The 27000-nt window shown below is 40.3% G+C and overlaps 1 protein-coding gene across 2 annotated transcripts in view; it reads right to left on the bottom strand.

The window, feature by feature from the left end:
• The window catches only part of Cped1 (cadherin like and PC-esterase domain containing 1), a 271573-nt gene that overhangs the window by 88971 nt on the left and 155602 nt on the right, over positions 1-27000 (bottom strand). For both annotated transcript variants that reach the window (XM_038318771.1, XM_038318772.1), the window contains 2 exons: positions 25156-25342; positions 23362-23530 (listed from right to left, as the gene is read on the bottom strand). In XM_038318771.1, the coding sequence (XP_038174699.1) occupies positions 23362-23530; positions 25156-25342 (356 nt within the window). The remainder of the gene's footprint in view (positions 1-23361; positions 23531-25155; positions 25343-27000) is intronic.

Here is a 27000-nt window from a genome sequence, read left to right as displayed (position 1 = left end):
CTGAGCAGGATAGCCAGTCCTGTTAAAAGGGATCTGTGTCAATAAGGAAGTAATCTGCCTGTGGAGAGAGGCTGAGCCAACCACAGTTTACAGAACCTGCTGCTTTGTGCATTTAAGAGCATTAGATACACATTGGAGCACCGGACTGAGCTCCCAAGAACCTGATGAGGAGCAAAAGGAGGGAGATCATGATCAAGGAAGTCAGGACCGTGAGGGGTACGTTCACCCATTGAGACGGCAGGACAGAACTAACAAGAGACCACCAAGTCCAGTTGGAATGGGACTGATGGAACAGGCGGCCAAACCAGACTCTCTGAATGTGGCTGAAGGTGGAGGAGGACTGAGAAACCAAGGACAATGGCGATGGGCTTGGACTCTTCAGCATGGACGGGCTCACTGTGAGCCTTGTCAGCTTGGTTGCTCACCTTCCTGGACTTAGGGGGAGCTGGGAGGACTTAACATAGTGAAGGGAACCCTGATGGCTCTTTGGCCTGGAGAGAGAGGGAGTGGGGGGTATGTGTGGAAGGGAGGGAAGGGAAGGGGGAGGAGGAGGGGAGGAGATGGAAATCTTTAATAAAAAAAGGAGAAAAAAAGAAAAAAAAAACTAAAAAAAAGAGCATTGGATATTGACACTAAAGGGTCTAGTAAGTTTTCTAATACCTTGCAGCCCACACTAAACAATGGATTTTATCCCGGATGCAAATATATGAAGGCATCTTCTTCCAGCTGTAACAGGATCGCCGACCACGCCTCTGTTCCCTTCGCCACTCTTCTGCAGACTTAAGGTTGGAATCCTTTTCAGTAATTCCACCCTTCTGCATGTGACCCCCACCTGCTGAGAATGCGATCCGTTCAGCTGAACACTGAAAGTGGAGGGTGTCCGTCTCTATGCAGGCCGTGTTCCAGAGAACCATGGTTAGCTCCTCATGGTCCTTCTCTCTCCTACGTGGATGGAGAAGGCTCCCTGTTCTCTTTTCCACTTCCCTGGCTGCACCCCGATTTCATGAACTATGAGTTAATCCTCCTTTTCTTCCCAAGTATAAACAGGCTGACTTCAAACAGATTACAAGAGGTCACAAGGTTTAATGGGCACAGTGATAATCATCTAAATTATATCTCTAGGTCTGATGGGGTAGACAGATGTGAGGTTCACTTCACCAGAACTCTCTGTTAATCCACAAGGGTGGTGGTTCTCAGCGTGGCTGCCTCTCCTGGCTCCCGGAGGGGCTGCCTCCCACTGACTGGTTACCAAAGGCAGCTGCATGAACTTTCTTTTCTCACACAGTGCCCATCGCTAACGGACATGAAAGTCAAATGTGGCTGCCACTCAATCACGAGGCGCATGCTTTTTATCTCTGGGAGCTATCCGACTCCACTGTAGCCCACAGTCCTTGGTCCAACAGTTGTCGCTGATGCTCACAGCCTGTTAAGACTTAGGAATTTTCACATTAAAGAACCCGCCTCTGCATTGACTTCCAGCAGCATCTAGTAAAATTCCATGGCCAACTGCATGTTTTCAATTGCTTCTTGATTCTCTTTTAAAGCATTTTTAAAATAATCTGTTTTTATTTTATGTGCGTAGGTGCTTTTCCTGCATGCATGTCTGTGGGAGGGTATTGGATTCCCTGGAACAGGTTCTACAGACAGTTGTGTCTTGTGGGTACTGGGAATTGAACCCAAGTCCTCTGAAAGAAGAGCCAGGTTCTTAACCAATGAGCCACCTCTCCAGCCCAGCCCCTGTTTCTTGATGCTTAAGTTTAGAAGGAATAAAAACCATGGAATTATTCTGAAAAAGGAACTAAAACAACTTTAATTCTTAAAATTTAAAGGTAAACAACCTTTGGGTACTGACACAGGCCATGCTGTCCTAAGATGCTTTATATACTAGCGTTTACAATTTGTATCCATATGTCACCTTTTTACCAAACAAAGCAATGGCATTTCTCCTGATACAGCAGGATGGTAGGATGCAATTTAAGTTAGAGCACTGCAAAAGAATGAAATGAAACCATTCGAAATTGATCAATACGCCCAATACGTAGGGGCATATGATGTAATATCGCTTATATGTAAAAATTCCCATAACTTACAAGAGGCTTTTGTGTAAAGTTTTATTTTGTTTTTTTGATAACAATCCAGCAAAATAGGTCTGGACCATGTTAAGTGGCATGTTCAATGTTGCTGACATGAAAAGTGATAGAGTTAGCACACAAATCCAGGCCTTGTGATGACACATCCGGCCCATATATATGAGTGTGTATTTATATATTCATATACATGTCTTTCTATATATGTCTGTATGTGTCTTTATATATGTTTTTATATTGCCTCTCTATAAATGTTTCTATATATGCCTATTTTCATGTATACGTATTGAATAATATTTTGTAAAATATGGCCTTCTGAGAGAATGCAAAAGTAATTTCTGTAATAAAAAAGAAACTTTTGCTTAATACGGCCCAAATTGCAGAGCTTGTAAGTAAATTTTACTTACTCCAATTAGCCTTCTAAAATGAGCAGAATCAGATGTACTGAACTCACTCAATAAGAGAGAAGGTGATTGTCAAAATACCAACAATCATTATACTATTTCTAAAATCTTTGCTAGTTGTCAATAGTATGAAGTTCAAAAAAGCCACAGATATGAGAAATGATATTTTGGGTTGATGAAGAAACTGGAAATCTAGCAACTCAATGGAATATGAATGCTATAAATAGAAAACAAAATCAATAGAAATGGTTTACTATCACGAATTCTAGTTTTACAATATTTTAAAAGACTTTTTCTGAAATATAGTAGTTTAGCTAACTCCCATACACCAAAGAGAAAGAAAGGAACGATATAAGGAAGTTAAGAGAGGAAGGGAGGAAGAAGGGGGGGGAAAGGAAAATATTAGAAAATGTTAGAAACCAGTTCTAACATGGGAAACTGACATGAAACACGAGTGACCTCATGGAAAGATCTCCAAGGATCGGAGACAGAATGAAGACTGGGGAATTAAAGTGTCAACATTAATTCTAAGAAAACCTTTTTAATGATACACAGAGAAGACATATGCTTGCTAAACACTGCACGATTCCTTCACGACTAAATAGTAAAAAGGAACAAAGATTGTTTGAAAATATTTATTCAGTATAATGATCACAAATATAAATCTACTTCACTAATGAGCGGTTATTTTATTTTCACTATTAACAATTTGGTTTTTCAAAAACCATATGTATATATTTGTGTGGCTGAGTGTATGTATGTGTTCAGAAGCCTGAAGAGGCCAGAGAGGGTGCAGGATCCCCTAGAGTCACCAGGCAGCTGTGAGCTGCTATGCGGTGCTGGAATAAAACCTGGGTTCTCTGCAAGAACTGCATGTTTAACCTCTGATTCACTTCTCCAGTTCCATGTATTCTTAATTTTCAAAGTCTGAGCTGACAAAATGTAGCTGTTCCTTAAAAGAACTTTTTTAAAAACTAGAGACAAAAACATCAAAACAAACAAAATCAAGAAATCCTGCTACTGAATACTTCAACAATTTTAAATCTAATACATTGGCTGGCAGGTCTTGTACTTGAAATTTGGTGACCTTTTCATATTTTCTTTTGTTCCTGTTTAGTTTTAATAGATTTAAATTGTATTTGACAAAAGCTAATAAAGCTCAACTAGTAATTTATGTCATAGGAACAATCATTTGAGTGCTCAATGAGACATTTTGGTTATGAAAACTATGAAAGTCTTTGAAATTTTTAAAATCTTCAGAACAAAAACCAGAAGAATATGTTCATTGTTTAGGATCACATTGGAATATCTGGACAATGTTGAGATAGATAATTAATAGGAACACATTGTATTTTAAGAATACCAAACCAGTCAATATAAGGTTCACAATCGAGTGATGGAAGGACCACAACAAAGACGGTGTTCGTATTCCATTTCTATAACAAACTCCTGGGGTAATCAACTTATTAAGATCAAAAGTATTATTTTGACTCAGAGCATTATAGCTTTAAAAGTTTTAATCGGTGGTTGGTTGGCCCTGTTGCTTTGGACTTAATGACAGCCTTACATGGTTGGGACATGTGATAGAAAAAAAACTGCCTAACGCAGAGCCAAGGGATGGCAAAGAAGAGAAAAAGACTAGGGTCCCACCATCCCCTTCAAAGGCATGGATCAAATAAGCTAAACCCCTCATTAGGTTCCATCTTCCAATGGTCATGTCACTTCTCAGGGATCAAGCTTTGAGAAAGTTTTGTTGGCATTCGGGTCTCTGAGAGATATTGCAGAGCCTAGCTATAGCAGGTGTTTCTTCTGTTTTCTGGAAAAGAGTGTTTGCCTAGGAATAGTAACTAAAAACCAAACTGTTCACATGCAGACAGGGCCTTATGAGGGGCTAAGAAATAGCCTTTCCTAACATCAGCTTAATGGAGCACAGAACATATATATATATATATATATATATATATATATATATATATATATATATATATAAATGAGGGGGGCCACTCATTAGTTCCAAGAAGTCTCCAAAGATTTCAACACATGTTCAAGTTTGAGAATCCATAGCATAAAGAAAAGCAGACTGATGTGGGATTTCTCTCTGTATGCTGTGATTACCATTAATGACTAAAGAAGCTGCTTTGGATGTATAGCAGGGCAAAACTTAGCAAGGCAGGGAAAACTAAGCTGAATGCTGGGAGGAAGAAGGGCTGAGTCAAAGAGACACCATGGAGCCGCCGATAAACATGCTGAAACTTTAGCTGGTAAGTCACAGCCTCGTGTCGGTACACAGATTACTAGAAATGGGTTCAACTCAGATGTAAGAGTTAGCCAATAAGAAGTTAGGGCTAATGGGCCAAGCAGTGATTTTATTAATATAGCTTCTGTGTGATTATTTAGGGTCTATGCTAGATAGGTGGCCGGGAACCAAAAAGCGGCCCCCTTCTTCATACAGCAGACAATGAAGAAAGAGCATGAAGACAGCCAATGTCAGCAGGGCCAGTCCTAACCCCAGTGGCCATGTGCTGTAGAGGGATGGATTCATGAACATCTCCAAGGTACATAAGTGGTCAGAAACACTTAAAAGCCTACATGGTATTTAAGTTGTGAACCCCAGAGGATGCTAGAGAGAAACCGGGGGGCCAGTTGTAGATGCAGTCTCTGATCCTTTGTGGCATACAGTCCCTTTAAACCTCAGCCCAGGTGACCAGGAATGGGTAGGTCCTACGAAAGAGACGTGCTCATAGGGTTTTACTGGACCTTAGAATAAAATGAGATAGTAGAGGAGTTTTTATGAATCTTTGGCAGCTATAAACATCCAAACAGTGAAAGGAAGAGAATTTGAGAACAGGAACATACTTCCAGGCTTTCATGTATATAAGTTTTGAAAGTATGAATGAGATTCTAGAGCTGTTTTATCTCATTAAACCAGCAATGCCCAAGTTCTTCAATACTGCATAGTGAACGATTACTGTATATTTTCTACACTTTAAGGGTTCTTACAGTTGAAAATGGATTTATTTATACTGGAGTGGGTAGCTGTCTTTTTTAGGGAGGTGTGATGAAATAGCAGAATTAAATACATTTGTTATTATTATCCATTATTCATACATTCTTAGCTTGAAGGAATTCTGTCCAATAAAGTCAGGAATTTCTGTACCCTCTGTCTAGTAAGTTGTACAAGGACATGGGACCTAATCTAGACCAACTGGATGCCCTATCCTCTTTTCACTTTGGAGCAGTGACACTGTTTGAAGGAGCAGATTAGAATCTATTCCCAGCTCTGTGCCCAGCAGCAGTGGCAGGAGCATCAGCCTGTGGGGTCTAGCGAAGGGAGTGTGTCCAGGGTTACTGTCGTGAGTGGCATCTAGAGTATGTGGCTCCATGATGAGACATAGTTAATCCTCTTACTCTCTTTAATTCTATCCATTTCCAAGTTCTTTCACCTTCCCTCAACAGCTCAAATCCTGTGAATTCTCAACATGCTCTGAGTATACCCTTTTGCTTGGGTAAGCAAGAATTGATTTTTCTTCCGTGGGCTCAAGAACTTTGGCCAGTAAAGTAAGCATAATGGAAGGCTTTAGGCAGTGGGGAATGAGGTTCAAATAATAGGTCTAATGAGAGTTGAAGGTGTGCTTCTTAAATAGAAGAAATGGATGTAGCCAATTAAAAGAAAGGGGACTGCAGGGTTCTCTCTCCTCTCTCTCTCTCTCTCTCTCTCTCTCTCTCTCTCTCTCTCTCTCTCTCTCTCTCTCTCTCTCTCTCTCTCTCTGTGTGTGTGTGTGTGTGTGTGTGTGTGAATTTTCAGACTGAAAGCCCTCTAACTGGAAAAGGTGACCCACAGGGACTCATCACCAACGCTCGGTTTTTGTTGTTTTGTTTTTGTTGTTTGGTTTTTGTCATAGCATTTGCGATGGATTAACTTCTCACCGTTTCTAGGATTGGACTTCATTGGCTTAAAACAAACAATAGCGAATACTAAATCCAATCACAGATAAAGAGTAGTACACAAATTATATAAGATAGAACATCTAGGAATGTGATGGGAGGCCACGGAGGCTTCTATGACCACAGCCGTGTGCAGATGCATGAGGACACACATCTGTGCAAAGACTTTCCTGTAAGATTTGAAGGGTAGAGACAACTGGAAAACATAGAAGTGAGTTGGAAAAGAAATGGGTATACCATTTAAGCACATGGGAACAGCAATAGCTCCCAACTTTTCCAGTTAGACTAGTTAGTAAATCCTTCATCTTAAAAGCCCATTTAGAATGGACTTTTAACATCGCTAGTATAAATTATTCATTACCTCTCCTCTCAATTTCCAGTCCTGTCCACACACACAGATTTAGGTTCTTATTATTAATGTGGGTGAGCTGGACAACATCAAAAGACACAAACTAATGGCCTCTGGGTTGAATCTGATCTTAGAATTTCATTCCTTTGTTTGTTTGCCATGTTTCCTTTTTAAGGCTTAGTTACCAACATATAATCCTAGAGAGATCTTCCATTAAAATCCAAATCTTTGGTTTCTTTTGAAGGATCAGATCTGACACCACTAAACCAGCATTCCAAAAATGGCAAAAGTTGCCCACAGTGGGCAACTTCACTCTCAACAGGGCAGGCACTGTTTTTGCAACAGTGCTTGCACCCTCTTGCCTAAAAACTGACCTAATTCTATCATCCCTACGAATACACCTCTGCATGGATTGGTGTTTGCTGCTCTTTCTAGTTAGCCAGACCTGTTATAGGCCCTCCAACTATAAAGAAGCTGCAAACCTTGAGAGGAAGAGAAGTTAATGCATACATGTTTTACATAAAACTTAGTGGGAAAGTATTTGGGCAGAACATGATTTGATAATCAAGACACTCGCAGCTTTGCTAAATATTTTGTGTGTGGCTGAATATGTTTCCTCACTTGCCACCATGAGTAAAACTCTACAGAACTTAAAGACCAGCCTTTTGTCTAAGAGTTAACATCATGAGTGTCACCACTAGACAGAGTTGGTCTTCCATCCCCGCCTACCCTTGTTTGCTATGATGACTGTGCCCTCACACATGGTATGTATGTATGTATGTAATCATTTGTATTAAAGTGATTAAGATGTGGCAAGAATAATATTTTTGGCACTTAGAAACTCACTGTATTCTATTTTTCACTATGTGAGCTATTTTAATACTAATTTCCATTGAAGAAATATAATTTTATTTCTCCAATTACTGCTACAATACTGTACCTCAGAGCAAACTGTCTCCTTTCTTAATGGGCTTTGCTTTTTCAATGCTATCAATGTCCTATACCATCATTCTTTAGTGATTGCCACTTACTAAAATAGGCCTACTTTCATCTTACGTTGGCTCTAAATCCCTCCTTAGGCAGGTTAGAGTTGTTGCTCCATAGCTTATGGTGGGTGGAAACATACATTCTGTTTAATAGGATGAGAATACCTTTCCCATTAGAGAGTCAAACCTACATAATCAGGATGTCATGTGGAATCTGGAAAGGGCAGTAAAAATCCCAATTCTTCTTACCTTAAATTAGGGACCTTAAATGGTCATAGTGCAGAGATGGGGAAGATGGAAAGACAGATAATGAGAAGAATTCTGTTTGGAATATTCTCTATTAGCTTAGGAGATGGGGGGACAATGTGGCAAGGATGTTGACCACATGTAGGAGCAGGGAGTAGAGTAGCCTTGGCTGACAGGAGCAATGACACAGGAACCTCAGTTCCACAGCGAAGAGACTGACACCATTGTGGATAAGCTTTGGAGTGGATGCTTCTCCAGGACCTCTAGACTTCAGCCTGATTAACATCTTGATCTCAACTTTTAAGACCTAAGGAGTAAACTTGGTCAAATTGTTTTCATGCTTCTTGGGTTAAAGAAAAAACAACTTTGAACTAGTAAATCAATGTTATTTCTAAGCTGTGAAGTCTGGGGTAAATTTTTGCCCAGCCCTGGAGGTTTGAAAATAACCACCCCAGTCTGTTTTCATGTATTTTCTCCCAATTTATCCACCCTTATATAAAGTGGAAAGAAGAGCAAGGGGAAAAATCTCTCTTGTCCAGGCTCATCACTGTTGGTCATGATTTACACGTGATGTATATGGGGGTAGCTGCTTAGACTTTGGAGTCTCAGTCACCTTGTCTGGCCCATCCTTACTCAGAGTTTTGAATGTTCCTCCTCCTCCTCCCATATGGCATCCCTGAAAAGCCTGTGTGTTGCAGGGTATTTTACCACATGGCGTGAAGATGTGTTGTTGTGTTACCTTGCCTGCCTAAGGCACCTAATTGGTTTAAGAAAGAGCCAATCATCCAATAACTAGGCAGGAGAGAATAGGCGGGACTCCCAGGCAGAGGTAGGAACTCTGGGAAGAAGAGAGGCAGGTTTGTTAGCTAGACATAAGACATTATGGAAGAGAGGTAACAGCCATGTAGAAGAAAGTAGATTAACATAAATGGGATAATCTAAGTCATAAGAGCTATCTGGGAATGAACCTAAATTAAGGCTAAGCTTTCATAAATAATAGTAAGTCTCCATGTCATTATTTGGGGACTGATGGTCCAAAGAAAGTCCGATAAGAAAATCCAGCTATACCTGGACCAAGCTTCTTATGTTTTCCAAAACTTTGAATCTGTATTCTGTGACTTGGAACAGATAACATCTCTAAGTCCTGAAAACTTCAGGGCTGATCATTATAACTTCCTAGGCTGGGATATTTCTAGCCATTTCTCAGGAAGCTCCTTCTCCCTTTCTCTAAGTTCCAGACCGTTCCTCGAGCCCTTTAACTAGGAAGGCATCTACCAAGGGGCAGCAACGTTTTCTCTCTTGAAGTTTTCTACATACTTCACAAGTGATTACTTCAGGGGGAAGAAACTGGGCTCGTTTCTTTCCCTGAGGAAGAGGAGGAAAGGAGGCATTTTCCTTTAGTGAAAAACATCCCTCAGCGGTTGTCTTCTCTGCCCTCTTAGGTGTCTTTAATCTGCTGAGTATGCAAAAAAAAAGCCTGAGGCTAGGAAGGAAAAGAAAATGTCCACTAATTCAGGTGGCCTACACCAAAGTAACTTTAAAATAGAATGCATTGGAATTGAGCCATATAACTGAACTTGAAAATCTGATTCCAGAAATCGTAGTAGATAAAGTAGTAGTCAAAGGCCTTGGCTTCGACTTAAGAACGTGAGTACATATATGTTCATGTGTGTATACTAGAGGCAGTTATTGAGCACAGACAGGTGGGATAGGGTAGACACAGCAAAAGAGTATTAGCTGTGTGTGCTTCAGCAAGGCAACTACCACTATCTTTCCGTCTTGAACCACACTGAGTTAACAGGTAAAAAATTCACATGAGCGCAGACAGAATTTGGGCGAGGCTGCTGGTGTTACAAAAAAATATGAAACGTAGGCTCACTAAAGAAAAAAATGTTTAAATAAAGCATTTTAAGATTGATACATGTATCCTCTCTCATATTCCTTCTTGGCATGATGCATCCATGCGTTTCTACTTTTTGAAGGAGAAAAACAAACAGATTGAAATGAAGGGATTTTTTTTCCTTTCTCTTTGATTTCTCTCAAATTGGAATTTCATTGAAAATGGGTGGGTATCTTTCCACTTGTAAACCTCCCCTCCCCCGAATTCTTGGATGATCTGAGTTTTCTAAATCACAAGGATAAACTGTACACATTTTGAATGTGAAATTTGGAGTTTATACCATTTTATTATGCCCGATAAAAAGCAAAATTTTTATTCTGTGGGTCTGAAAAAGCAAGTTTTGAAATCAGATGTATTTATCAACATACTCATTATAGGCATTTTTCTCCCTCCAGTTTGGAGGGAGTTTGAAAACCAATACCAGTCTGGTTTAGATAGTCATAATTGTTTACACATGTCTCAGTAACAAAATATATTTGGGGGGGTGGCACTTTACTTTTAGGATTTGAGACAGCTGGAAATTATTATCATTATGGTTTAAAATGTTCCAACTGGATAATGGTGTTAAAAAGAATATACCATTCTAGAATGCTTCCTCCCTGCATGGAACACAGATAATTTTATTAGATTGAGTCCTGAGTTACGGACTGGCTGATCTAGTTACATGTGAAGGAATCTGAAGAAAGGGGTTCCTTCATGTAGCATCACATAGAAAATACCTATGCCTCATGGTTAGCAATTGTATTATTGTTGTACAAATAGCTTTCAAGACTCGTTCAGATAATATTTCTCCTACTGCAGTAGCAAAATCTAATTAAATCTTTAAGAAGTAGGACACAACTTCTTTAACCATAAGTATATTAAATACCTTAGAGAACTACAAAAATTCTTTCCATATTTGCTTCTCAAAGAAGAAAAGAAGAAAGAAAAAAGATGATTAATAAGGGATTCTGTGGCTCCCTCAACCTGTTTCTTCTGAGCAGTAAGGCTATGTTAAGAGCCAAGAGGGACCAAAGTTCAAAGGAAATTCATCTAATATTTGTGCTCTGGCTAAGAAAGGGGGTGAGAGGCTGTGCATGTGGCCAGTTGGCAATGAGGGCAGCATGCCAGGCCAAGGAGCCTTTGTGATCACAGACGGACTTAGCATGGGAGAGACGGTGCCAGAGACCCAGGCAAGGCAGGTTATTTTGGGGGCTTTGCACGAATCATTTGTTTTTCATTCGTTGCCAATTTTGACAAAGAGAAATGTATTTACTTAGCTCCAACCGAACAAAAATGAAACCCATCAACATCACCAGGAATTGGTATAGTAATTAGAGCGTATATGTTGACTCCATGGCTTGCAATGATTGATTTACCATTGGACTAGAGGGTTGCAAATTACCAAGGTAGGTCTCATCCATCCTTGTAGATAGCACCCCTGGATGGTTTTTAACTCTTGATTTATAACTCCTCTAACTATACTGCATTCTTTTCCAGAAAATTTTACTGTTTTTTTTTATCATTTGTGATATCAAAATATTCTCACTAATTGTTGGGGCAGCTGGCCCAATCCCTGCGTTCAGGGGCGTGGCTGCCCCAGGGGAGTAGGGATCCTTAAAAAGGATCGGGGCGCCGGAAGGAGCCCTGTTTTTCTGTTCCCCGCGTTACCTTCTGCTTCGCTGGACCCTTGGTTCTGTAAGTTCCCTTATTTCTCCTTTTATTAAAACTGATTTATTATAAAAGGACTATTTTGGTTATTTCCAAACTCCCCCGACCGCTGGTACAACTAATTCTTTCCAAATAGATGCATGGAGTAGCTAGTCCTTTCGCCTAATAGTACAATGGTGCCATGGGTGGAGTGTCACAATGGTTACCAGCCACTTGCTGATTGGATCCGAGGCTTGCTGCATAGGAAGAAATCCAGGCCTGTTCCTGTGTACTTGGTCAGTGAGCATATGGCTAAGGATATCATGGGCCCCAGCCTGGAATTTACTGCTGCTAGTTTGTTACATGACTGGGTCATGTTGTCAAATGGCGTTCTCAATGCTCATATTTATGTCCCCGGATTAGTGGTACACTCAGCCTTAATCAGGGGAATGTCCTAGAGCAGCAGGCAGTGATTAATGAAGAAAGCAATGCTTGGGCCAGGCAGTGGTGGCACACGCCTTTAATCCCAGCACTTGGGAGGCAGAGGTAGGCGGATCTCTGTGAGTTCGAGGCCAGCCTGGTCTACAAGAGCTAGTTCCAGGACAGGCTCCAAAGCCACAGAGAAACCCTGTCTCGAAAAATCAAAAAAAAAAAAAAAAAAAAAAAGAAAGAAAGAAAGCAATGCTTGGCCAAAGTGCAGAGAATAAGATGATGGAGGGCCCAGCCCCAAATGGGACAGCGATATCACCCACCCCAAGTCTCAGGTAACATCTCTGAAGGGGAGGCGGAAAGAATGCAAAACCAAAGGATAAAGAAACATGTAGCGAATTTCCTCTGGACACGGTACAACTGCTTCTGTGGTTACCGCATGGACTGGGTTCCTTAGCATTTCATTGTGGATGTGGGAAGGGCCCATTAGGGATGTTGACCGTTACCATTGTTTGGAGAGGCTGCACCATTTTACTCAGTAGTGTAGCCACTGATGAAGTCCAGTATATGGACTTCCACACATGCCTAGGCAAGAAATTCCAGTGAAACTCAGTATGACACCCACAAAAAATAATACCTGAAAGTAGGAAGGGACTAAGAACAGGGGTTCCAGAGGGAGAGAGACATGAGACGGTAATGGGGCAGAGTAGAAACAACTGGGGTTCATTATTTCAATGTCTGAATCTGTTAAACAATTTTAAATTAAAAAGCAAGAGTGTTTTTTAGTTAAGGGCAGTAGTTCTACAGTTTGCAATGTGTCCTCCTCTTGACAAGACAGAATGACTAGATTTGCACTCGGTACTTTCCTGAAGGTACAGAGCTGACCCAGCAAGCCCAGGGACACGGCTGACTTCAACTGTCTCTCCCTGGAAACTGCCAGGAGGCTCAAGTGTCACATGTGCATTCTCATCCTTCTCTGTCACACATGAGCAGAGACCACTGGTAAACTGGACGAAAACCGAGTCAGTTATTGAGGTTTGCTTGCCTATCAAAGGCAAGGTTTGCTATCCTAACAAAGACGCTTGCTGAGATATCAGAACACCAAACTCGGCAGAACTCAGTGAACTCAAGAGACCTGCTCAGTCTCATATCGAGGGTCAAGATCCTCCACTCCTTCCATTTAATGCTTTCAGCCATTCAAGGCATCTGTAGTGGTTACCAGTCTCCTGGGCACCGCCCATCCTCAAGATCCTGTCCCATGACCTTTCTATGGTGTTAAGAACACATGTTCAGCCGGGCATTGGTGGCACATACCTTTAATTCAGCACATGAGACCAGCCTGGTCTACAAGACTAGCTCCAGGACAGGCTCCAAAGTTACAGAGAAACCCTGCCTTGAAAAACAAACAAACAAACAAAAAAACAAAAAAACAAGCAAAAAACCACATGTTCAGTGGGTTATAGCCTACTTGGTTTAAAATTTCCTGTTATAAGCCCAGCAAGATAGCTTAGAGCAGTGGTTCTCAACCTTCCTAATGCTGCCACCCTTTAATACAGTTCCTCATGTTGTGGTTACCACCGCCCATAAAATTATTTGCATTGCTACTTCATAACTGTAATTTTGCTACTGTTTGAATTGTAATTTGCTTGTGATATTTTAATTTGCTTGTGATATTTTGATTGCATTCTGATGTTCTTGAGACTGACAGTAAAGTTGGTTTTTAATCACAAGGGCCAGAACTAGCTAACTAAAATTAACCACAGAAGTTCAGGACTTAGGATCTTGGCCCTTTAGGATGGAGGAACAACAGAGGTCACTGGTTGCTTCTCTGCCACTTCTCTGTTCCTTCAGCTTCTTACCCTGATATCTGACTTCTGAGTTTTTATTGATCAAGAATAATTAGAAAAACGCATCAGTAGCCTAAATATCAGATATGCAGAATACCTGATAGATGACCTCTGTGAAAGGCACATGTAGAAGGAAGCTGCTCGTTTGTTTCCTGGCCTCCCAGATCCAAATAACCACACAGAAACTATATTAATTACAACACTGTTTGGCCAATAGCTTACATGTATTCCTAGCTAGCCCTTACATTTTAAATTAACCCATTTCTATTAATCTGTGTATCCTCGATAGGCTGTAGCCTCCTGGTAAGATTCCAGCATCTTTCTCCTTCAGCAGGCACATAATATCTGCCTGACTCTGACTTTTTTCTCCCTGCATTCAGTTTAGTTTTCCCACCTAGCTCTATTCTCCCCTGCCAGAGGCCAAATTAGCTTCTTTTTTAACCATTGGTAATAAAACATACTCACAGCATACAGAGGGGACTTCCACATCAGCCTCAATCAACTTCAAAGGGGTCGGGCCCCCCTTGTTAAGAACCACTTGCTTAGAGCATGAGTGTGTTTGCCACTAAGCCTGAATTTGATCCCCAGAACTAACACGGTTGAAGGAATAAAATGGCTCCACAAAGTTGTCAGTCTCACACACACACACACACACACACACACACACACACACACAAAGAGTAAATGTAAAATATAATAAAAATTAAATATTTTTTTATTTTTTTGTCTGGCTTCTTTCTTTTAATGTAACAGCTCTGAAATTCATTTTTTATTGATTTTATTGAGCTATATATTTTATAATTATATCTTTGACCGAAGCCCTTTGGAAACCTGTATCTATTTCAGCAAATTTTTTGAATGCCATATTAAGACAAATACAATAGCTTGGAAGTAGTTCTGGTACAAGATTCGTACTTCAAAGCAGACTTTGTCCTTAAGAGCTAGGTGATACTAGCAAGTTTTCTGAGCCTTCATTTCTGTATCTGTGGAAAAACTATGAAATTGCATATTGTATTTTGTTTTGAAATTTGAATTTGTAAACCATAAGCAACTAAAATAGTACCCATCACATAATAAGTATTAAATGAGGCATAAATAAGCACTGTAGATACTCTTAAGGGCTACATGCACCTAGTCAGTAGAGATGTATTCATGTTAGGGAAATATCCCCAAATCACTTAGAATTCTGATTTTTAAAAGGCAAGGAGAGCTACAAAGTATAGGTTGAAATTATGATGTGAAAATAAAGAATAAGACATGATCCCTCATTTATATTAGTTATGAATTATTTTAGGTACTTGTGCAATAATACCTTAAAATGATGATCCCTACCAAGAAAATAAGATTTTATGATAACTGTACCTTGTGACTAATGGTAGCATGTTTATCTTCAACTGCTTACTCGGGAAATGGTAATGAGAAGTGGGCCTTACCACAGTACACTCGTACCAGATAACGTCTGTGAAGCTTGGGTCTAAGTTTAGTAAGGAAATCCTTCTCGTTAAACTCCTTGCACAATCAAACTCAGATCTTCATTCTTGCTCACCAAGCACTCGACCAATGAAGAAGCCATCTCCCTACCCCCAATGATTGCTTGGTCTCTCTGCCTCTCAGAGAGGGTTTCATCTAGCCCAGGCTGGCCTAGAACTTCTTATTCTTCTGCTCTACCACCCAAGTGCCAGGATTACAGGTATGCACTATCATGTAGTTTCTAATATGTCATGCTGGGGATTGCTCCTAAGGCTTTTGACAGGCCAGGCAGCCTCACTACCAACTAAGCTACACTTTTTTTGCATGTAAACATAAATAAAAGCAAGTTGAAATTTTTCAATATTTGCTAGACATCAATATTTTTTTAAAAAAAACTTTGCCCTTTTACCTATATTTTTAAAATGTATTTAAATATATGAACTCTTTCTATGCTGAGGCACAGCTCCAAGAACTGCAAATATTTTTTCCTTAAGACATTTCTCTAGAATGAATATTTCTATTGCTACATGCAGTTAAGGAAAGTATCCAGACTTCCTCACAAGCTGTGAGTGGTGACTTGCTGTGATATCCTGTCACTTGTATTATTTTTAATAAAGTGTTGATTGGCCAGTAGCCAAGCAAGAAGTATAGGTGGGGTGACCAGGCAGGAGTAGAGGTGTGGCAATGAGAACAAGAGAATTCAGGGAAGAGGAGTCAGTCTCCAGCTGTCACCCAGACACAGAAGAAGCAAGATGAGAATGCCTTGCTGAGGAAAAGTACCAAGCCACGTGGCTAACACAGACAAGAATAATGGGTTAAGATGTAGGATGTAAGAATTAGTTAATAAGAAGCCTGAGCTACTAGGCCAACCAGTTTATAATTAATATAGACCTCTCTGTGTTTATTTGGAACTGAAATGTTGTGGTACTGGGCAGGACAGAAACCTCTGTCAGCAGTGATTCAGCTCTAGACAGCACAGGTAGTATTTTGATAACAATATTAAGCTGGGTGGTGGTAGCATGAGCCCTTAATTCCAGCACTCAGGAGGTAGAGGCAAGTTGATCTCTGAGAGTTTGAAGCTAGTGTGGTCTACAGCATGAGTTGTAGGACAACTAGGACTGTTATATAGAGAAACCCTGTCCTTAAAAACAATGAACAAAGCAACAGTATTTATGATGGCTTGCTTCACTTGATAGAATTCCTCTGCCCCTGAAGCTTCACCACCTATGAAACTCAGATCTTTTTATTTCTTCACCAGGACCTTAATTTTAAAATACAGTTTCAGTTCAAGAATCCCATTTGCAAAATTACTTTTCCAGATTATTAAATTGCTCAAATGGTTATACTGTCTTTTCTACATTGCTAGAGAACAAGGTTCTGACAAGAGGGCCACTGGGTAGAAAAGAAAATAAAGAGAGTGAGGCCAGGAGCAAGGCTTTAAACTTAGTGTTACCTAAAAAAGGGAGTGAGAGCGAAAAAGAAAAAAGAGACACATTAGTAACACTTTAACAAGAAAATAAAGATGGCCATGGGGGCCCACGGCTTTAATCTCAGCACTTGGGAGGCAGAGGCAGGCAGATTTCTGAGTTCTACTCTGGTTTGGTCTATGTAGTAAGTTCCAGGCCAGGTAGGGCTACATAGTAAGACCCTGTTTCCAAAAAAAGAAAGACAGGCAGTAGGGGAATGCAGGAGGGAGAGAAAAAGGAAAGAAGGAAGGAAGGAAGGAAGGAAGGAAGGAAGGAAGGAAGGAAGGAAGGAAGGAAGGAAGGAAGGAAGGAAGGAAGCCATCCTGATTCTGTTTCTCAGAACACAAGCCAAACCAGCCCAGGACCCATGATTAGTGAAGCCACCTGCAAGGTAGACTCCATTCTCAATTCTTGTCCAGTAAACACACACCCATAGAAGGAAATGTCACAGTTAAATGCATGTGGAAATTTTCTTGTCTTTCCCTAATTGAAATATTGGTCATGCTTTCTTTGAACAAAAGGTGGATGGTTGTAGTCAACTGGGAAAAAAAAGTGCATCGATGTCTCTCACAAATGACAATACAAATGGCCCTAATGATAGACGATAAGTTAGTGTGTTGTCAGAACACCATCACCTACAGCACATACACCCTTTGTGAGACTGTGCGAGGAAGCAATGGCTGTGAATCTCCTCACAGATGATTGTTTCTCCAGCAAGTATTGCAGTTAGCAGCATTTTGCTTTGACAAACATATCATCATTGAAGGGCCACACGATTCTAAAATACTACTATGCTGTGACATAGTGTACTGACTGGTTTTGTGTGTCAACTTGACACTAGCTCTACTGCTCAGCCACATCACTGGCCCCTAACTGAATTTTCCACAAGGTAGTTTCAAAGCATGGAGGATTTGACAGGCTGGAACCCCACTGGAAGTTCAGGAGAATATATGGTAAACCCCGCTTTTGCCACAGATGACATAGAAAGACTGAACTAGGCTTCTAACCACATCTAAAGTCTTGGCTATAAAGAGGGAAGGAGTATTTTTTTAATTTACTCATCCCAGGGTTACATGTAAATAAAAGAGGATGGTAAGGTGCTTGAGTTAAGGCCCGGCACACAGGAAGTTCCACAGATGCTGCGCTAGTGCGTCTGCCATGGCCTCTTCTGCACTCACTGACTTCCCTCCAGCACACAGTGTTTGAGAAGAGCACAGGGCGGAGCAGCACTTAATAGTTGAGGGCAGGCCACAGCAGCACGGATGCCATTGTGGGAAAACTGGTAAATGGAAGTAGGTACCATAACTAAAGGATGATCACTCCGTAAACTAACTCATGTTTTGCAAATAATTCTTGATAAACACATTCTTATTCTCTTATTACAAATGTTTGCTAAGACGGTAGACAAACATCTCTATGAATTACTCTATAGTATTTCTCTGTGCTTCTGGAAGGCTGCAAAAATAAATGAGAGAATTACAAAGCATTTCTAAATGCTGAGTTGGAGTCATTTGCATAGAACCGAGCAGCATGGCATCGAAGTGGTTAGTATTTCTTTTTATAAAGCAGAATATGCCAGTCAAAGAAACGTCTAGCCAAATGCTGAGTGGTTTTAAAAATATTATTTTCTTTTTCCTCAGCATTTTCCCTTTTGTGTATAATAATCCATTTTAAGATTAAAAGTGGTTCTGGCCAATACACCCGTGGAACATGGTCCTCTAGGCTTCTGTTGTTTGACCTTCCTGTAGACCTTATTTATGGCTCTTTCCCAACAAGTGCTTTGGGGGCAAAATGTACACCTGACTGTAGATCAATTACACAAATCAATTTCTGTGGAGTTATCATTATCCAAGTCAAAACTCTGATTTGGAAAGAGGTAGTAAGAGAAATATTTTTCCATGTGTATTTCCATTTCCTTAGAATATAAACATGTTTTATTATTTCCTAAAAATGACATTTTCCAGCCATAGGAACAGCTTATTTATTGTAAACTTTTTTCTTAGCAGCAAAGTGTTACACATCCATGGATAAACCTAAATGAAGTAACAATCTAAATGTGTCAGTCACGTGATGGTTTTAGGTTTCATTAAGAACGTGTTCTCGGTAACAGAATGCACACTTGTGATTGGAGTAATTACACTAGACAGAAAAGATGGCTAGCTAGTGAGCAGACCTAGAAGTAATTAAATGTAAGGGTGATGAAATACAATGAGTCTCCATCGTACAACATTTAAGGAACCTGTAAGCCACTCACTCTCATTTAACATGGCATTATGAAGGGAAGAAAACACATGGCTTTAAGTAGCTGGCTTTTGGCTGGTGTTGGTTCTGCCCCACAGGAGACATTGGCAACGTCTGGGGACATACATTGTCACCACTTTCAGAAGGGGTTTATGATAGTGTTCAGAGAGTTTTCTTCCAAATCATCCAGCTCTAAATGTCAGTGGTGCTGGGGTTAAGGTAGGCGGCCCCAATCTAATTATTTATATTAACTAAATAAAAATCTTCCTACTTACCTACAATGATGAAAATCCCTTTGGGACAACTATATAAAATTTCTAATTGTCATAACCCCAATTGTAATAAAGATATTAAGTAATTTTAAATAGTTTATTATGGGCAATTACATATTCAGTAATGCTTGGACATATAAAGACTATAAAATGGCTTATAATTTAAAAATCTTATCATTCACCAAGTTACCATGGCAACTGTCTTTTTTTTTTGAGACAGAGTTTCTCTGTGTAGCTTTGGAGCCTGTCTTAGAACTTGCTCTGTAGACCAGGGTGGACTCAAACTCACAGAGATCCATCTGCCTCTGTCTCTAAGTTTTGGAATTAAAGGCATGCACTACCAGTGCATAGCAGCAACTGACTTGTAACTGACTGTTATAATTTATAAACCTGCTATCTCTTTCCTACTAATCTTATGGTAAAACAACAAAGTGAATAGTTGATTTTCACAAGGAAGGGAGAAAGGAGAAGAGAAACGAGGGGGTTTGAGGGCACACAAATTCAATTACCCTGCATTAGTTATTTGAAAGTGGGTTACTTTCTGTGTTTGCTATCAATTGAATGACTCCCAAAATTTTTGAATTAAAACACAACTGTAGTAGTATTGTGAGGTGGGACCTTTTAGGATGCAATTACATCATGAAGGCTGTGCCTTTGTCCTTATAAAACATTGGGGGCTCCTGTGGAAGGATTAGTGCCTTGTCAACTGGCTTATTCCTCGTCTGCACCCCCCCATACACATTGTGGAACATATCCTGTGTCCTTTTCGCCTCTACTACCAGAGGATCCAGAAGAGGGAGGATCCAGAGGAGGATCCAGAGGAGGATTCAGAGGAAGATCCAGAGGCTTTGATGGTTTGAGTTCCAAAGATGATTTTTAACTTCTCCACCTCCAGAACTGTGAGGAATCGACTTCTATTCTTTGTAAATTACTAATTACAGGCATTTTGCTATAGCAACATGAGTGGACTAAGATGCTAATTTGAAACTGAATAATAGAGACCCAAACCAGAAATCTAGTTTGAAATACAAGAATTTACAATTTCCCTTTTTATTGGAAAATAAAGTAAAAGTGGAATGTCTAACTGATTCCCTTTTAGACTTGTATGCGTACGTTTAGGCTTGTATGCGGACAGAAACAAAACAACTTATCTGATAATTTACAAATAATGTGCTGTGGACTTTAATCCTAACAATACAACAGTAGAGAGGGCAAATGTTTGGAAGAGCCAACATCTTAGGCTTTGTGATATATAGCTGCTTTGCTGTTAGTTAAATTCGGAAATTCTTAAGAACGCCAGAATTGGTGATTTGGAACTGAGCCTTCGCACTGTGTCTGCATCTGAGCCTCTGTCATTTTATCAGCCCGGAAGCCTGACAACGGCGACGCTAAGCTGTAGTCTTCATTCTCAACTTTGCCGGATTGTTGGATTTCCTCACAAAGCAGTCCCCCTGCAATTGTTGGTAAGGGCTGTCAAATGAGGTTTAACGAAGAAGGGAAGTGTAGCTAGAGCTTAAATATGGGTGACATCATTCCACAGCCAGGGTTCGGAGCTGAACAGAAGGCGAAGGTGGGTATTGCCTCCCCTAGCCTTCCTGCGGGGGGAGGAGCTTGGTCCTGCCTCAGCTCCATGTGCCATGCTTTGTGGATGCCCATGAGAGGCCTGTCCCTTTCTGAATGGAGATGAGGAGTAAATGGGGGAGGGAAGGAGAGGAAGGGCAGGGGGAGAGGAGGGGGACAAACTGTGGTTGGAATATATAATAAATAAATAAATTTAATAAATAAATTTAATAAAATGTAATAAACAAAATTAACAAATTTGAGCACCAGCATCCATTTCTGACTTCTGAGCTTATAGGGACTGTGACCAGCGGCCTCCGGCTCCTGCCGCCACACCTTCCGGACCATGCTGGTGCACACTCAAACTGGGAGCCGAAGTGGACTTTCTCCTCTGAGTTGCTTCTGTGGCTTATAACAGCAGTGAGAAAATGAACCAGCCCAGAGGGGCTTCTGGGTAGAGGTGGAAGTGGAGCCTATAAGAAGCAGCCTGGCCCTGTCCTCCTGCAGGTCCCATGGCAGCTCAGGCCTAGCTAAGCATTGACAGTAAGCTGCATTATTCACGCCACACTTTTCTGCTCACTCATTTGAGAACTGTTAGAATGCAAGGTTAAAAATACTATAAAACACTTTCCATGCTATAAAATATAGCACTTACTGAAGGACCACACACAAACCTTCAACTAAGAACTCCTGGAAAGGATTCTTACATGACTGAAATACTTTCCTGCGTTATCTGTGAGATTTACCCCACATGAATTTTCTAATATTCTTCTTCATGTTTTTGTAATAAGCCTAACCTGTTCTAATCTATTCCCTATGGTAATGGCATGGTAATTAACTTGTTTCTCATCATTACAGTATCCGATAAGTGAGATATGTCTTGGAAGATAACTATACAAACTTCCCTTCTGACATCCTTTTTCTTATTTTACTGAACTAAATTTGTATGCAAATTTGTCCAACTATTTCATGCATGTTTTCTATATTGCAAAGATAGTAGCAGCAAATTATATGTTATACTGCACAGTTTTCATGTCTATACATCCATTGTTCATATAAGTAACCATCACCCAGATTAAGATATAAGACATTTCCTCCAAGAGTCCCCTCATGAATGGGGACTTGACAGCTTCCAGATAACTACTGTTCTGGTCTCTGTAATTGTGTTAATTTTACCTGCTCTGAAATGTCTACTAATGAGACACAGTGTGCCTTAATATGTCTGGTTTCTCTTTAATGGAACAACTGGGGTTAATTAAGAAAATATTGGAAGGGAAAAAAATGACCCAAATATACTATATGAAATAAAACTTAAAGAAATAAATTAAGAATAATAAAATAAAGGTTTTTAACATATGAATAAGCACAGGCATTAAGGGGGGGAAGATATTGGAAGACCGTGCCTTATGCATTAAAACATATGTGGGCTTCCAAAGAGTCACCTGGTTTCCCATTTATTTACAAAAAAATGGTTTTCATTAAGACATCTATTGATAACTTTCAATTTCTTGCTTTGCAATACTCTTTAAAACAATGTAGAAGTTTCTCTGATTTTGTTTGAGATTTGCATTTCCTTAGGGAAAAAAAATCTAAGGATTGATTAACCTTATGAAATGGTAGAAAGCTCTTGGTAACAGACAGGTGATAAATGCTGAGTGTTGATGGGCAAGGGAAAACTGTAGTATCAGGTCACTAAATGGACGTATAAACAAAGGGGGGGGTCTTACTGTCCACAAAGGCCCAGGGGGTCGTAATGATGTTGAATCCCCTCTATTGCAAAGCTCCTTGGGGCAAGCATATCCTTTTGACATTACATGAGTATATTTGTAATTATACTTTTGGAATGGGTTAGGAAATACCTGGTCAGAGTTCTAACTCCTAGTTGTCTGGCATCATCTGTCCTGGGAATACGTGTATGGAATGAGAACATGTAGATGGTCATGTATGTGCTATATGCCAAGGAAAAGAAACCAGAAGAAAAAGCTGACAAAAAGACAAAAACAGAAGGCAATAGCAACCCTCGTCTCCAAACAATGGGACTACAAAATGGCGTGCGTTTCTCAGCGGAGAAGCCACAGCCTTGTGAAGTGACTAAGGTCTGAGGAATAAACGAGAAATACATCTATGCCAAGCAAAAGCAAATTTCATTTGTAAGTTTTCCTCCCTTTTTTTATAATAAATTCCATTGGCTCCAGTTTAAAAATTCAGAGTGAGATCCAGGGACAAACGCAAGAAAAACAAGAAAATTTAAATGAGCAATGCAAAACCAAATCCATAGCTGCTGGTGCTCAACAATATTAAATAGTAACCAAGATAAATCCCTGAGTCCAGTGAGCACAGAGTGCAGCTACTACGCAGGGAAGAAACTCCAGCATGAGGGGCCTCAGATACTTGACCTGAGTTCACACTGCTGCACAGATCACAGATTAGAGAAGCACAATACTGCGTGTAACAACTGCACTTGGCATTTCTCACTGGATTAACTAATCATTCCCGGTTCAACACCAGTGTCAATGCAAAATTTACTCACTTGTACAAAACCGCACGCTGTAAAGTCCTCAAAGAAGGGCAGACTTGGACGATCTTCTCTATAAATGGTGAGTTTATACGTGGTTACCATGTCACCCTCTGCTGGAGATTCATCCACCACGAGCATGGAAATTCTGTTCATTCCTAATCCCAGAGGATAATTGGCAAAGCTGAGGGCAGACAGTGGGAAGAGGTGGAGAGAGAAAGAGAGAGATGACAGAGGATTAATATGGATGGGGACAATCATTCAGGCCAAACAGATTCAGACATCAGTATTTATCATCATCATCATCATCATCATCATCATCATCATCATTATCAGTATGATGATTGTTGCTGGCCTAAACCTGTAAAAACTGCATCATCTCATAAGAAATGTTAAATATGAAAAATCTCCCTTTCCTAGTTCTTAGCTATACTAGGGATCATCTTTCAGGACAATTTATGCCTTCATTAACTAGAGGGGAAGAAGCTAATAGTACTAACCACCTTTCAGGGTCAGGAATTACTTCTAATACAATAACTCTATACAAAACTACATTGGCCCTTATTATAAACATGGAGACTCTTTTGTTTTTTGAGATGAGGTTTTTATATAGTCCTGGCTATCCTGAAACTCACTCTGTATACCAGTCTGACCTCAAACTCAGAGATCCACCTGCCTCTGCCTCTCAAGAGGCATGCCTGGGATTAAAGGCATGCACCATAATGGCTCAGCAACATAGAGAATTTTAAAAAGATCTGGTAATCAAATTGCCTCAAGTTACATGGTAGAGCCAGGGTAGAACCCAGGTCAGAGTAACATGAATCCTCTTTTTCCTTTATCTAAGTCTTTCTTTTCTTCCCTTCTTTCCTCTCCCTCTTTTCTTCCCATCTTTTCACAGATATTCTCATGTGTCCCAGACTAGCTTCCAACTGAGTATTGAACCTAAGGTTTCTTGTATACTGGCAAGCTCTCTATTAATGGAGGGATGTCCTTAGCTCAACTCCTCCTTTCTTTATACTAACCTCGACTGCTAGCACTGTCAAGCACTTTCCTTACCCTACAGCAGTGGTACTCAACCTTCCTAATGCTGTGACCCTTTAACACAGTTCCTCATGTGTGGTCCCCAACCAGAAAATTATTTTCATTGTTACTTCACAACTGCGATTTTGCTACTCTTATGAGTTTTAAAAACAAAAAGTATGTGTGTTTTCCAAAGGTCTTAGGTGACCCCTGTGAAAGGGTCATTCAACCCCCAAAGGGTTCCCACAGATTGAGAACCTCTGCCCTGGTCATGGACTTATATCTTTGTCTTTATGGACACTATATGTAACAAGGTTCTGCTTGTGTTCCAATTTTCAAGCAAAAGAGTTGGAGTCTTTCAAATACATGTATAGAAAATGGCAACAAATAAAGAAGTAAGTCAACAAATAAATCCTGAAAGATGAGCAAGGTCAGCATACTGTGCCCACAGATTTTCACCAGACTGGAGACATGGGCTTAGGGTAAAAGGGGGTCACTGTTCATCAGCAGCAGTTCCAGCAATCTCAAGACAAGAGGCTCCCCCTCATATTCTCTATATCCAGGCCCTCTCTTGGTATAATATGGTTATGAAGATTAACTCCTGTTTTTTATAGATTGATAGAGAATCTGTGTTTATTTTCTAGCACATGAAGCCAGAAAGAGGAAGATTTCACACCACCATGCTTTCCAGAAGGGCTGTGCTCCAGCTGTTCTGAACCACCATGGAAGGCGGGATCAGACGTCTGCCTTTTAGTGAGGTGTCAAATCAGTGGGCTCCCATCCCCATACCTCGGGCCTGCCCGCTCTTGCAGGTGCACCTTGCACTGACACTTAGAAGGCTCTGCTCCGATCCTTACTGTTAGCACATCAAATGGCACTTCACAGTAATAATCTTTGATCTTCGGATTAAACTCGGGACTCAGTTCCAAACGGGGATGGGTGAAGATCTTCTTGATATGGCAAAGTGTGTCTTCCTCTGTTGCCAAGACAGGAAGAAAGACAAAGGCAACTGTGAATGGCATATTTAAAGCCGCGTGGGAATAAGGTGCTTCCCCCTTCTACTCCTGTGCACAGTTTCAGTAATCAGTGGCTATCTGCTCAGCACCTAGGCACCATTGATTTGTGGCATCAACTGATTTCCAATTTCTCAGATATGCTGTATCTTCCATAGGCTAGCCATTCACTTTAGTTGGCGCAATACAGATAATGTTTTTTTCTCAGTCCTTGAAAACATGAAGGCACAGAAAGTGGGGAGAAATGTCTCTCCTGTGGGTTGATAACATCCTCCTGAGATACATGACATCTTAATTAACTAGGAAAATGGAGTTAATGGTTCCATGGGACAGTGACAGAAGGGAACCTGCAGGTAACCAGGAAAACTCTTAATGAAAAACGTTATAAAACTGCCATTCGTTGATATAAAGAGTAGTTGGGTAGAGCAAAGAATGTGAACTTTGGTATCATACCAACCACAAAGTGCAAAAGAATCACAAAGCATCCTGAAATTCCTTTCCAAGCTGCCTCATCAGGGGGAAGTGTCAGAAAGTAACAGAAGGAAATGCAGTATCTGTTTAAACTTGTTATCAAGCCTACAATGACTTCATGCCATTGACTATAAATTTTCCTTTGGCAGCTCATTTTATAGCAAACACTATCTTGGTACAAGAAGAGAAAAACAGCTTCAGCGGTGGGAACATAAAGCAGCGCCTGCTAAATTACACCTAACATTAATATTTGGAATGGACAAAAGGACTCAAGAGTTTATCAAAATTGTTTTCAAAGTGTTATCTCCAAATAGTTTCTCTATTCTTTACAACAGTCAACGAAACTCCAGCAAACGTAAGTCTAGAAAACACCCCTGAAATCAGCAAAGTGAAGGTGCCCTCGCATCATCTGGCATTCAGTGATACTGAACAGCCATATAGCAAGCAAAGGCGCAGCAGGGTTCAATACCAGAAGATGGGGACTGAAGGTAGTAAAAAGACATTGTTCCAGTCACTTCTGCCCTTCTCCTTTTCTACAGCTAACATAATTAGTTTCTCTAAAAATCAAATCTGATAGTTTGATTACAATTATAGTAGTAGTTTCTCGTCATTTCCAGAGTCACACTAAAGAGGAGAAAAGGCACAAGTGCCCCTTGTTTTGCTATTCATTACTTCTGCTATTATGTCCTAGACTTTGTACTTCACTAAGACCAAATTCTGATATGCTTTTGAAGGAAATGGTAAAGCATCACCCAAGGTGGGGACAGAAAACCATCATCCAACTGTAGCGTTCTAGCTCTGAGAGCCAGGTCTCCACAGTGTGCTCTAAGCAATGAAAGTTAAGGTAAGCATTTCTGTCTCCTGTTCGGTGGTTTTTCTGTGCCAGTGGGAGAAAAACAATTAATCAAGTATAAATTAAGAGCCCAATAGTGTCGTGGGCTATTTGTACACTGTGTGAAGGTAAATTACTGTGACTGGTTTAATAAAGGACTAGCAGCCAATAGCTAGACAGGAGGTATAAGGCAGGATATCTGGACAGAGAGAAAGGAAAGAGGAAATAATTGAGATGCAGAGAGATGAGAGAAATCACAGAACAAGTAGGATGTAAAACATGAAAGAAAGTTTAAAAACCATGTCATAGAATGTAGAT

Source organism: Arvicola amphibius, chromosome 2 (genome assembly GCF_903992535.2).
Source record: "Arvicola amphibius chromosome 2, mArvAmp1.2, whole genome shotgun sequence".
Lineage (NCBI taxonomy): Eukaryota > Metazoa > Chordata > Mammalia > Rodentia > Cricetidae > Arvicola > Arvicola amphibius.
The sequence above is the reverse complement of the archived record's forward strand: the minus strand, read 5'-3'. Positions and strand labels throughout refer to the sequence as shown.